This window comes from Leptonotus elevatus, chromosome 5 (assembly GCF_054856555.1).
Source record: "Leptonotus elevatus isolate MCC_2025b chromosome 5, RoL_Lele_1.0, whole genome shotgun sequence".
Taxonomy (NCBI): domain Eukaryota; kingdom Metazoa; phylum Chordata; class Actinopteri; order Syngnathiformes; family Syngnathidae; genus Leptonotus; species Leptonotus elevatus.
Window position 1 is genome coordinate 24,826,988 of NC_141243.1, and position 13,781 is coordinate 24,840,768.

Consider the following 13,781-nt stretch of genomic DNA (forward strand, 5'->3'; position numbering starts at 1 on the left):
AACCCAAAATAATAATACCAATGGTTAGAGGGAAGGAGAGCAACGTTCCAAGATTGAGGTTGAGACCCTTAAATTAGTCCTTACTTAGGCTTTCCTACTTCTAAATCATCATACTTACAAACGTTTTCCACGTCACTTTCCAATACTTTATTTGGCAGAAGTTGGGCTAAATTTAGAAGGAAAGGCTTTTATTGACGTTTTTCCCCAAGAGAAACTTAAAATGGGTACAGGGTTGAAGAAACATCTGCAATCATGACGTACAGATGAGATGCAATAAAAAAATATATTATATACAAATACTGTAGACACATACACAAATTAAAATCTGATTTTCAAGAGTTAGTCTATCCTAGGATAACCTTGGTCATCAACATTCACACAATATTCTGTGGATTAATCAGTTATTTGAATTATAATGTGCCTAAACCAACTCTCATTTAAATCTCAATTAAACAGCACACCGGACTTGTGGTTAGTCTCTGGGTTTCCGGTGTGGCGTTTGTAAGTTCTCCTTTTGCGTAGATTTTCTCCAGAAATGCCGCCTGCCTCCCACATTCCAAAAACATGCATGTTAACTTCAACGACAAGACTAAATTGTCCATGGGTGTGAACGTGAGTGAGTGTGAATGGCTGCCTCCCGCCTGAAGCTAAAGTTGAGGTTGGCCCCAGCTTACCTGTGACACTACTGACACAATGGATGGATGGTTGTCTCCAATAAGTAAATAGAACATATAAACACTCAGATCTACTGTTAATGTTTAATGATGTTTGTTTAATACACCACATTATACATCTTCCTCCGGCAACCGACATAGATTATAACAGCGCCAGTGCCTAGCAAACACCTGCAGATAAGTGTTTGCTCCCCTGGCGTCTGCCTCTTCTCACACATTAAGCGCTTACTTCACAGAAAGCCTTCTTACACAAAGCAAGCCTGTATGTCGGTCAGTCTTCTATCATTTGATGTGACGTATAGTGCTTTGTACGACACAGGCCGTCTTTGCTCTCTTTTGAGCCGCTCCACACATGGTGCAGGTGAATTATTTAGTGAGCAGGAAACATGCTTACATCAGAGACAAAGGATAGTTGACGGGGCATCAGAAGCTATTTGGAATGTCTAAAAAGTGATCACTTATTTCACAGAAGACTGAGTAGATGTGCATTCAAAGACGAGGAGTCATTGAAACTAGATTAATTGAATACAAGGATGTCTTTTTGTTGTGAAAAACCAGAGCCGTGAAAACCTGCCTTACTCTGCCCTCTGCTGGCCGATTGTTTCTCTGCAGAACTGTCTGATCCGAATGACATCCCGAGGTCGGGAGGCCCTATTGACAGACTTTGGTTTAGCGAGAGAGGTGGTGGAACTGCCAGTCAAAGACCCCGCAAGGAAGCTCTCATTGGTGGGCTCTGCTTTTTGGATGGCCCCAGAGATGCTCCGAGGGGAGCCGTATGACCGCAAGGTATAGAGACAAAATCGGTTTCAACTTTGGTAGAATCATTTGCAAAATGGTATTTATTGCCATTCTTGGGAAAATGCTTTATGATGCTTTAGTCCAAAATAAATACCTTTTACTATTAATCATGAGATAAATATCCTTTGGTAATTTATACAAGTACTCATCAATCATCACACTATGTGTTTTGCATGTTACCTCTCTTAGGTGGATGTTTTCTCCTTTGGAATTGTGCTTTGTGAAATCCTGGCCAGGATTCCCGCTGATCCTGAAATACTACCCAGAACACAGGTAGACAGTTCATTTACTGAATAATAATGCAGGACTATCTAGTGAATGAGGGGTTAAGGGATAAGGGTGGATATTCAGACACAGCCCATGTCTTGTTCGATCTGACTGCAGCGGTCCCACACTGCCCCGCTGTCATATGGTGTTCCACAGGGTTCTAATTTGGGGCCCCTCCAGTTTTCATTATATTTGCTGCCCCTGGGCTTCATCTTAAGAAAACACAGGATTTCTTTTCACTGCTATGCGGATGACAGTCATGTCCCAATTGGGAAAAATGACACTTTCTCATTTAGGCCACTTTTGTCCTGTCTGAAGGAAATTAAAGCCTGGATGTCAGTCAATTACTTGAACTTTGACGAAAACAAAACAAAATTATGGTCTTTGGTACCAGTGGCCCGTCTTATCCTGCTGACTTGGGTCCCTTAGCGCCCTATCTAAAGCCAACAGTCTCAAATTTTGGGTGGTAAAGCACCAATGTGTATTTTTAAGCGCCATCTAGTGGTGAACTAATAATTCATTCAATTAAAACCCCACTATTGATTTCAATAACATGCAAAAAATATGTTCCATCACATCAACGTACATTTTTTTTAATCGTAGGTCTAGTAATCACTAATTATATTACATGGCTGAAGTTTCACAAGAGGCTGACATTGTTCGCCGCCATCTTCCTGCTACAGATGCACAAAGAACATCACAAATGTAGTTAGGACCCAATTGGTCGACCACCGCTTACCTTCCACAGCTGGGGCCTGCAGGTGGTTGCCGCTGACTCCCGTGATTTGGACTGCTATCGCTTGTCACCTTCTGCTTTGCTCTCTCAAGTCTTTACTAGCGTTTTTTTTTTTTTTAAACTAGCTTTTCCTGCTAGCCGCTCTTGTTAGCCACTCCAGCCTATGGCTCCGACTAACTCCCGCTAGCTGCTCTTGTTAGCTGCTCCGGCTATTTCCAAATCTGGTGACCCTGTAACCGCCATGTCCCTCAATTCCTGGCACTTGGTCGTGATTTATACACAGATTTTTGCGGGCTGGTCCATTCCAATATCTCGCTAATAGGGTTGTTCCCACTGTACTTTATTTAACCACAATTGACTTTGGGTCCACATGAAACCTTGACCACCAAGTCCAGACCCAGACTCGGGTCCGCCATTTAAAGATGGCCGCGCTAGATTGTCAACACCTTGTGATATGCACTTAATGTATAGTTATTATCTATATATTTTAGGACTATGGGTTGGATAAGAATGCATTCAAGGAGATGGTGACAGATTGTCCTCAACGTCTCTTGGAACTGGCAGCCAGCTGCTGTATGGTGGGTATCTGTTTTCTACATGCAACTACGCTACTCTACAACTACAATACGTCTCAATGATTATGCATACATGCACAGATTAATTCAACTTTCAAATCAACTTTCTGTACTTCCTAGTGATGTAGCTCTATTCTGGCCGGTGATTAATGATTGTTCACCTGACGTGCAAAAAAATGTAAACTGTGTGTTAAAACGGTTTGACTGCACTGATTTAAAGGGATGAAAGTGAAAATACTAGGGGTAAAAGAATGCAGGAATGTGATATTTGGCCTAAAATATTTTTTACGATATTGTTTTACAGTAAAGGTATCACAATATAAACGTTAAGTGTAAATAAATGGTGAAAAGTGGGGGCATTTCTACATAGGTTGCACAATCAAAAAAGAAAAGAAAAGAAGTTAAGATACTCAAATGGAAAGTTGGTTGCCCTCTACTTACAGACTTCCAGTGAGAGAACCCACCAAAATTATTCATAATCAGAAGCAGGTACTGTAAAACAAAGGGATGACTTGTTGCCTTTTCACCTGCGGCATCTAATCTGGGCAGAACATGGTGTCAGTTTGGCCGCCATTTTAAAATTTTAAGGATTTGCCATGAAAAACGAGGTGTGAGGGCTTCTTCATCACAGTAATTAAGATTGTTCTTATTATTAGTCTACAGTAGAATTGGAACCAACACAGCTGTTCAGATGATATACAGTAAAGTACATCTAAAAATGTCTTCTTTTTTTTTTATCAATATTGTGGAATCTCTGGTGTACTCAATGAGGAAACCAAAATATTAGAAGCTGCTTTCAGTGTGATGCAGTGCATTACAATAAATGTACTGTATTGTTAAATTCATACTCCTCTGAAAGATTTTCTCATAAAACGTGCTGATAAAACTATTGTACTGCTACGCAATGAAGGTCTCAAGTTGTGTTCCTTTCTAGTGGCAATCCACTGCTGGAATTTTTTTGTCAGTTCTGTGTCTTTGTCCTTTAGGTTGAGGCCTTCAGACGTCCAGCATTCACGGAGTTGTTAGATGAGTTAGGGGAATTTGCAGAGAGTCTGGAACCACCTCCAAAACTGGAACTGGCCTTGACCTGATTTGCAGAGGAGATTAATCACTGACGGTAATGGAAGGACAACATCAACCCGATTGAGAGATAGTCAATCATATTTCATCCACCTGCATCAAGACTGATCAACTCAGACAAATATATTTGATATGTTTTCGGGAGGTAATATGACAATTTGTCATAGACACTTGCATTTATATAAAATGGCTAAACGGAGTGTATACTGTACACAGAAAGTTTTGTTGTGTGTGTGTGGTGTTGTTGTTTTTTACACATCAAATTAGACCAAAAGTTAACATGTTTTCTTTGTAAAGGTTTGGCTTGTAACCAACCATACAGACACTTTTGTTGATGTAGTTTTCTTCTTCTTCCATTATACAGAAGGTATTTCTACTTGTTCCTTAATTTTTAATTCAAGATAGGCTTGACAGCTGAGTTGCCTTCTACTGTCATTAGAAATCAGTACAGCAGAGGATTGCATTGCCCAAGAAAACAGCTTTTGAATACAAACGTGGGCTTTCAAATCAGGAGCAGGAGATTGTGCATTTCACTTCATTACACTTGTGATATGATGAAGAAAAACTGGGAGCAGCGTCAGTTGGTCTTCTCCACAATCAATAGAATGTCTCATCAGCTATTTCAATACAAGAGTTTCTTTCACTTTTTTTCTTCTCTTGGTGGCAAATCCAAGTCCAGAAAGTAAAAACCACAGTTGGGCTTTAGCCCCAGGTGCTAGCTAGTAAGCTCTCTAGCTAGCTCCGCGGGTGTTCGTTTATCTGCTAGGGCGCTAGCTAGCTAGCCCAAAGAGCTAAAGCCAAACTGTGGTCGTGTTTTTACTTTCTGGACCTGGATTTGCCACCTCTGTAAAAACCTTTGTGACCTTTGTCTTTGGTGTCAAAATGAACTAGCACAGACAAAACATTACATATTCATTTATTTTGTACTTAAGACAACATCACTAGTTTATGTACAAATGAATAACGTGCTTTATTACAAACTGCAGTTTAAATTAGATGTTTTATGGGTTTCAGGATTACACAATTATTTTGTGTTTAAAAGGGCAGATAATATTTTTGTATACAGACAGACTTCAAGATTGGAAAATGTATATTATGTACATAATACTGATCTGCATTCAGAGTGATTTTCTGTGGTTGCAAATACAGTTTTCATGTTCCAGACTAATGGACCTTATTTCATCTGTTTGTATGATCAATTTTAAAAACATTAAAAAATAAACTTTGGTTCCCATTTCATACAAATACACTTTTTTTTCCCTTAAAAAAATATAACTTGCGCAAAGATTTATGCAAATGACACTAAAGATGTTTGTTACCAAACACCAATAAGATGCTTATGATGCTTCTACCATAGAAAATATCTGTCAATGATTTTTTTTCCCCTATCACATTGTTTTAGAGTAGTTATAAGTGAGTGGTAATATCAACTACAGTAAATTTGGCTCATTCACCCTCTGGTCACAGCAAATGTACTGTATTTTGACTCTCTACAGATTGAGCTTGTGCTAATTTGATGAGTTTGATGCTGTAACCCAATTTTTAATTCGATCACTGACCAGTGAGTAACAGAGGACACATTCGTACTTGCTTGCTTGTATGGCTGTAGGCGAACTGGCTAGTGGACCTTTCGGGGCTTAACGTTTAATCATGTTTTTTGAGTCTTTGAAGCCAATTTGTGTATATTCAGACTGGTAGAGACTTCAAAATAATGGACTGAAGTGAGAGGGCGCATGCACACACTTGTTTGAGAAGGATGCACTCTTCAGGGTCTTATCAAGGTCCATTACGCCTCACGGCTCCAGGAGAATAAATTATGCACGGTCAGAACTGTGTTTGCATGGTGTCCTGTTTAATGATGGAGGATAAGCTTGTGACTCATTGATAGGTGATACAAAGGAGGAACATAGAGCTTCAAATAAAGGCAGTAAACAAACATCAATAGGTTGAAAAGTAAGCAAATATGGTAACAAAAATACAATGCTGCTCTTGATGGACCAAGTCAAGATGCACTTTGGCTGAGTAGTTCGGAACAGAAAAAGTTGGTTGGGATGTTATTATTTCTTGGTCCAAAAGTAATATCACTGTTAAAATTGAGTTCATCCTAATATTAACTGGAACCATTTTGGAAGCAGTTCTTGTCATCCTTGAGAAGCAAGCACCAAACTATTGTGCATGTAGGATTCAGATTAAATATTTGACGCGAGAAGCTTTTCTCTGGATGTTGTTGTTTCTCGTCTGTTTTTATTACCAATATCAATCTCCAACAGGTGTGATAAAATTACTTTCGCAGCTGTTCTAATTAAGGGAAAATAACTAAAGCAAGTTGTTCCTCATTAGTAAGCAAGTCAATTTTCATACTCTTGACATTTTGTGAAAATTTGAGCAAGATCATCACACCGTAAATAAGAAACAATTTTTTCAAATGGTTTGTTTTTATAAATGATAATCGTAAAAACCCCATCCATCCATTATCCAAACCGCTTTTCTTTGATTTATACTGTGCCTTTCAAGGGACCAAATGATACTTCAGAAGTTATGTGGTTATTAAAATCTATAGGAGTGTGTGTCTGTATTCGTGTAAAACAAGAAATGCTGTTTATTTGTAAGTGTTACTCCCCATCACTGATCAGAATTGAGGGGAAGCTGAATGCAGTGATGGGCACAGACATCCTGGATGAAAACCTGCTCCAAAGTGCTCATAACATCAGAATGGGGAAACTCTGTGAATGTCTTCTAGTTGCCCAGCCACAACCAAAACTTGGATCTGATCTCTTAAGAGATCTGAATGGGCTCTTTGCACAAAATTCCAAACAATTTGCCTTATCACCTTTAACACAAATCCTCAACATAAGCGTTTTTTCAGAACTACTTATCTAAACAATGTTTGCATTGCTTGCGTGATTGGTTTTACCATGTTTAATAAGTAAACATTTGAGTGGTCCTTGCATTTTTCTATTTTTCTGTGTGTGGCCCTTGGAAAAAAAAGTTTGGACAGCCCTGTCACTAGACATCACTAAATGTATTTTCACACTCAAAATGGTTACGACAATGAACTGCACTCAGTTGATACCCGAATCAATGACATTTTCTGAAACACCTTCGGAGATGGCTTATGGTAGAGAAATTAATGTTCAACTCTCAGGCACCACTGGTGCAGTCAGCATGCAAATTGCAGCCGCCCTTAACACTTGCAACTTCTGTGGAATTGTGCTGTCATACAATCGCTTCCAGACGGAAGCAAAGTCGGCTTCGTTCCTCAAACAAATCTCGTACACACAGAAGCATTTCAAGACTTGCGTGTGTCCAAAAGAAGTTGCTGAGGACGTTTAAAATTACGAAAATGTAAATAAAAACCAAAACATTCTCATGTTGTCATGATGGAGTTTTATTGGAGAGTGCACATTTAGTCCATCTCCCCATGATGATCTGTGTATACTTTGACTGCATCTGCTGGTTTCACTGTTAATGAGTGTCTGGAATTGAGTTTAGGCTGCAATAAAAGGCACAGCTAATGTTTTTTTTTTAATGACCCTTCTGCTCCAAACAATTATCTGCACTATAATCACTGCAGGGTACAAATAATTTATTTCAGTGTTCTGTTGTCTATCAACAAGGGAGGATGAAGTCTGGCAGGAATAACATAACATTTTATATTTATGGAAAACAGTACATTGAAATCGTTCAAAAATGATTTCATTGGAGCCTTCACACAAATCATCTGATAAAACAATCATTTTTGTCATGATAAACTATTACATTAAAAAAAAAATTGTCTGTTACTGTTATAATGAAAGCTCGGCATTAATAGTGTCGTTTTTGTCTTTTCTATTAAATTAATGTCGACAATTAAAAAATTGACACATACCAACCTGCTATTTTCCAAAATGATATACATCACTGTGTTTTGGAGGGCACATCTTTGTTAAAGTTCCAGGCCAATATGAGGTAGCAGACAACTGCAGCCCTAAGTATATCCACTTTTCATGCTCATGTAAGGTTTGACTTTGTTGCTCAGACATAGTTCACATCACATTTGATCTATCCAAAGTGAACGTATTCTCCCCCAACCTCATGACCTCCAGAACACGGATGTCAGCTGGCCTTTGGGTGGACTGATCTGCCTTTCTTGAAGCAATTTCTATGGGGTAGGACACAACAAAGTATCTAACTCAATCACAAAGTTTCTGGTTTCATTAACATGAAAAATATAGTTGAACTATATTTTATAACATTCCTAATGTATACAGATAGTTCTCAACTTACGAACACGATGGGTTTTGAGAGGTTGTTTGTAAGTCTAATTTGTTTGTAGATCGAATCGCATAAATTTTTTGTTTCAAAATTAAATTTGATCAATTTTTTTTTTAATAAAATAAAAATATGTAAAAATAATAATAATAATTAAATTATATACTTTATATAGAGTACATAAATATAATAAAATAAAACATACATTAAATTACATCATCCATCCATTATCTGAACCACTTTTCCTCACAGTACATTAATTTTTTACACAGGACAATGCAATAAAAACTAAATAAATACGCTTACTAGTGATGCACCATTCGGCCGAAATAAGATTCAAGCCGAAAGAATATGGCCGAAAGAGGATGTTGTGGTGGCGCAAAAAAACAACAACAACAAAAACAAGAAAAAAATGCTGCAAGCTTGTGTCTGTTTGAATTAAACACCAAAAACAGGAGTGAATGTCCGCCTTGCTGCTCGCTGACCACCAGCAGCTTCATTGTACACACTGGAGAAGGAGAGAGTGAGCCACTCTTTCTCCTGCAGCGCCTTCCTTTTTTTCTTTGATGAGAGCCCCTAGAGCGCTTCCACTTTTTCACTTGCATTCTGGTGGCCGTGCTAAATACTTTAGCTAATGTTAGCACTATTGCTATCGGGTAACTACAGATCTATACAGGACGGCGTGTGTGACTTTGCAGTCCGTTCCCAAAGCCGATTGGTTGGTGCAAAGAAATGTATTTATTTTTAAACGTTTGTGAATATGTGAATGTGCCGATTTTAAGTGCGCCGCACCGTGTCTCACTCCAAATAGCCTACAAATGCGTCATCCGCACCGCACGCATTCGTACCCGTCGGTGCGACCGTGCGAATTACTGTATATTGACTCTAAAGTGCAATTGCACCGCCAGAAAATGCTCAGTTGGTGTTTAATGTACCATTCGCCAACATGTCTCCGATGTCTTTGGTGTGGACGCATTTCAATTTATATTGTGCTTTGTTAAAATGCCTGTGCTAAATAGGCCTAAATATTATATAATAATATTATAATTTTAATTAATTATAATAAATGCAATGATAATAACAAATTGTTATAGTTATTTTTGGCGTTTCGGTTTTCGGCCAAGCATTTTTCATTTTCGGTTTTCGGTTTCGGTCAAAAAAATTAATTTCGGTGCATCCCTAATGCTTACTGTACAAGTGTACATAGATGGTGGAGGAGTTATTGAATTAAGTTCATGTGAGGCTGAAGTGGATTGCATTACGTATTGGGTGTAAAGGTTTTAGGAAACTATGTTTTCCAACTGTCCCTGATGTGCACATGAATTGTGATTGGCGCATATGACGAGTCAAGATGGCGACCGCAGAGTCAGATTCAAGTGATTTCGAAGATGAAGAGATATTGTACGTTTAGCTACTACGCCGATAAAGACGACGACTGAGGGCTGCTTTTCATGAATATCCTCCAGGAGAGCCTCTGAAATGTACTCACAATGTGGCGCTAATATCAGGTGGCTCCAGGCTGTGCCGTTCATCGCCGGACAGAGAGGTAGTTGAAATGCGCAAATGGCGCTTTGCTGCTCGGCGGGGTTGTGGCAGAGAGGGGCACTACAGTACAATACTGTACCATAATGTCTGATGTGGCGCATACTTAAATATTAACTTGCACGCAAAATACAGCTTTTATGGACATCAGTCAGCTTTTGTTCGTATCTGCGAATGTTCGTAACTCGAGGACTACCTGTATTTTTAAAATATACACAAAAAAATACATGTTTTCAACATGAAATCGCATCAGAATGTGTTGATTTTTTCCCCGGTTGTTTTGTTTCAGATGTGAAATGTAATCTATTTTGAAATATTACGGTCCTGGAATGCATCTTTTTTCATGACTGACTCTTCTGATTCTATAGGTGAAAAAAAGGTTTAAGCCTTGGTGATCTGCACGGTCTGTATTCTCTTTGATCAGTGGGCGTATTATCACACATCATTTGAGTGTCTTGACCACCGCTGAAAAAGACTGACTCACTGTACCCCTTGGTTGTATGATAATAAACACATCTCTTTCCAGTGACCCATACACGCAAAAGGCAAACTCAAGGTTGCATCCCTTACCTCGAGAAATAATCTCAGTCTGGAAACAGAGCCCATCTGACCACTACCCGTCACAGCTTCAATCCTGGTAACAAACAGACGCAAACACACACACACTTGGGTCATCATCCGAAATGGAGCACCGTCCCTTAAATACCAGTCTATGAGAGTGCGTACCTTGGTAAGTATTGTTCTTTCAGAAGCAGGAGGACTTTCCAGAACTGGCCCTGATAGCTTTTTAACAAAGCGTGACCGCAAACCTGAAGGAATCACAGACAAATGAGGTGCACCAACAAGGTTGAAGTCCAAACAACAAATGTAGGCTCCCCTTTTCCACATACATAAAAGGAATGGTATCGTAAGTAGGACTCACCTCAAGAAAGTCAAAAAGTAATGTCGCGGTGATGTCGGCAATAGGCTCCATGTTGAGCATCTGAGCCAACCAGCGCCAACCATGATTGAGACCATGAGTGGGCAACTAAAATATAAATAAAATACTATAAACAAGATGATTTCAGCGAACAGTACAATTGTGATTTATGTCCTTGTCCTCAATCCAAAGACATGCAACTAAATGAAAGACTTCCTACCGCATGCTTAGAGTCAAAAGGCCACCTCAGTTGGATGACGGCAGCATAGAGGCGGATCATGCCGGACATCCTTTTCAGGAAACTGTCTTGGCCTTCAACACCAACGTCATCCACGCGGTAACCAAGAATTCTGTTGAGAAAAAAAATGCATTTTAAAAGATGTTCTACTGTTCACAGCTTTGTCTCTTGCAGACATAAGTGGATGAAGCAAGACGTTGCCTTCGTCAAATTGCACACATTGTCACTGCAGCGTTACATATTCAGATAATTAGATGTGATGACATCAGCACAGGACAGACAATTACCTTTTTGGTTATGCAGTTCGGCAGATTTGTATTCATTTTGTAGTGATGAGAAAATTAAGCTTCATGAAGCACTTGCAATTATTTTTTTACTCCTCTATATGGTTCTCTTGGTTTTAAGATAAAAGCCAGTGCAATAGAAATTGATTACATTTCCAATGCACCTTTAAACCAAAAGTACCATCTCAAGGAGTCAAAAAATATCACAAGTGCTTCATGAAGCTTCATTTTCCCATCATTAGCATTTCACACGAGAGTACCCCTGAATACACATGAGCAGTGAGTCTTGGGTGTTGGCATACACTCTCTCACTATACCAATGCTACCACGAAAGAAGGCCAACTTGCAGCTTGATTAGAATTAGTCGCAGACCTCAGGCGACCAGTGTAGAAGCAGCGACTGACCTCTGATAGTCCTCCACAGGTGTGCCTTCCTTCATTCTAGGATAATGTGGGACCGCATACGGACATTTTTTGTGCAGGTGGCCAAGGAAGAGGTCACCAAATCGGGGGTGCAGCTGCCAGATACCTGAAGCCGCCACGCCCATCGGGAAGGCCGCTTCATGATGAGATGCCACCTCTTCCTCACCTTGTTTCTATAGCAACAAATCACATGTTGTAGCATCATCAGGTAGTTTCTGGATAGACTAAGCACTCACCACAAACTTCTCAGCCACTTTGTAAAACACAAAGTCCAAGCCTTGTGGGTGATGTGACGAGGAAATGGACTTCCCGCCTGACATCACCGCCTGCCCAGACAGCAGCTTGTTGAGCTTTTCAAAGATGTCTCGAAGCTGAGATCCGGAATTGGAAGAGATTTGACTGATGGGTATAGTCGCAGCTTTCTGGAGCTCCAACTTCAGTCGCTTTGTCTACATACACAGAAATGATGACAGTAAGGGGATGCATCACGTCTTCCAGACAGCACTAGTTTTCTGACAAATCGATTACTATAAGTACTAAAACAAACCTGGACATCTTTTGATGAGCTGAGTTGCTCAATGGAATGAGCACACTGAGTAAGAGACTCCTGCAACTCCTTGTACCATTTCACCGTGGTGTCATCTGCATCGTTCTGCAGTCCTGTTGGAATACAGTGTCAAACATCCAGCGCTAAGTGTACACTGATGTGCTTCTTTAGCCTTATTTAAATAGCCCTTAATCACAAATGAGAAAAAGAGTTGCACTGCACGTTAGGGGTGCCCCCCAAAAAAATTATTTTCATTTAGTACAATTAAGAATCGATTTTAAATGTCCCAAAAGTAATTTTATTTCAATTATTTTTATAATTTCTTAGCCTTGTTTGTGTGGCAGTGTGGTTCCATGCGTTCTGATACATTGTTAAATTTGTAGCCACATTAGAGAGAAGGAAAAAGTCACAATCAAGTTGCCGGTGAGTAATGTTAACATGCTTTCTCTATACATTCCTGAAGCGTTTTGTATGAATAGCCGTTCTTTTGAGTGATAAAAGTGCCGTGAATAGCGCACTAATTAGCGTTAATGAGTCAGACTGGAGTAGATCATGACGATTCTTTGCACATCTTTAAATTTAAGCAGAAATAATTGTCAATCAAATAATTTTGAATCAATCGAAAATTGATTCTGAATCGAATTGCAGACCCAAAAATCGGAATAGAATCGAACCGTTTCAAGTAGTAGCGATCGATCGGCCACCGATAGTAATCAGCTGATTTCCGTGGAAAAGTATGTCATCAATTGATACTGATCACAAAAGCCCATCACTTTGCAGCCAACTACAGACCAGTCTGTGTGGTGTATAAGGCCCTCCACCTTTCCTCAACACTGCACTTTACAGACCAAACCGGCAGCTGAATTATGTTTGTGCATTTTCTGCACTGTCAATTATTAATGTCCCTAATGAACCCACAATGGAGGGTTTTTTACTGCATTTTTGCAACTGAGGAACTTTTCAATTGTAATAAAAAAACGATGGTGTTATTTTTAAATGTACCTAGTGTCTGTGTTTTCCGTTTCCTACCTTGCTTATGTGCTCTCTCTTTGGCTAACTGCTCCGCCTTCTTTTGTGCTTCCTGCTGCGTCTTCTGCTCCAGCAGCTTCCTGTGGGACTCCGCCAACTCTTTCTTCTTCTCCGCCTCCTGAGCTTTGGTTGCCTCTTCCTGCATCAAGCGGATCTGAGTCCTCATTTCATGTAGGGCCCGCTCCGCCACAGCCATGTCTTCCACGCTTGGATACTGTCCCTGTAAAGATGGAAGAATTAATCAGATATAGTCAACCGATGCTCAGAGGAGTTCTTGATAGCTCCCCAAACACCCACATAATGAGAATTAATATTTTTCTGCGGGTGTCACAAAATCGAATTTAAAACTTATTTAATGCCCTCTTGTGCTGCATAAACAAGGGTTCTTGCAGGAACCACAAAGTTAAATTTTAGACCTT

General features: G+C 39.6%; 2 protein-coding genes across 3 annotated transcripts in view; one reads left to right on the top strand and one right to left on the bottom strand.

Annotated features, from left to right (window-relative positions):
- LOC147174436 (dual specificity testis-specific protein kinase 1) overlaps window positions 1-5,364 on the top strand; it is a 24,087-nt gene extending 18,723 nt beyond the window's left edge. For both annotated transcript variants that reach the window (XM_086075834.1, XM_086075835.1), the window contains 4 exons: window positions 1,287-1,460; window positions 1,662-1,745; window positions 2,967-3,053; window positions 4,037-5,364. In XM_086075834.1, the coding sequence (XP_085931960.1) occupies window positions 1,287-1,460; window positions 1,662-1,745; window positions 2,967-3,053; window positions 4,037-4,141 (450 nt within the window). In that variant the 3' untranslated portion in view covers window positions 4,142-5,364. The remainder of the gene's footprint in view (window positions 1-1,286; window positions 1,461-1,661; window positions 1,746-2,966; window positions 3,054-4,036) is intronic.
- gle1 (GLE1 RNA export mediator) overlaps window positions 4,033-13,781 on the bottom strand; it is a 16,537-nt gene continuing 6,788 nt past the window's right edge. Inside the window, exons 7-15 of the mRNA XM_086075833.1 lie at window positions 13,363-13,582; window positions 12,334-12,446; window positions 12,023-12,235; window positions 11,769-11,959; window positions 11,063-11,192; window positions 10,846-10,950; window positions 10,650-10,732; window positions 10,494-10,557; window positions 4,033-8,271 (exon numbers count right to left, since the gene is read on the bottom strand). Coding sequence (XP_085931959.1) covers window positions 8,203-8,271; window positions 10,494-10,557; window positions 10,650-10,732; window positions 10,846-10,950; window positions 11,063-11,192; window positions 11,769-11,959; window positions 12,023-12,235; window positions 12,334-12,446; window positions 13,363-13,582 — 1,188 coding nt within the window. The 3' untranslated portion in view covers window positions 4,033-8,202. The remainder of the gene's footprint in view (window positions 8,272-10,493; window positions 10,558-10,649; window positions 10,733-10,845; window positions 10,951-11,062; window positions 11,193-11,768; window positions 11,960-12,022; window positions 12,236-12,333; window positions 12,447-13,362; window positions 13,583-13,781) is intronic.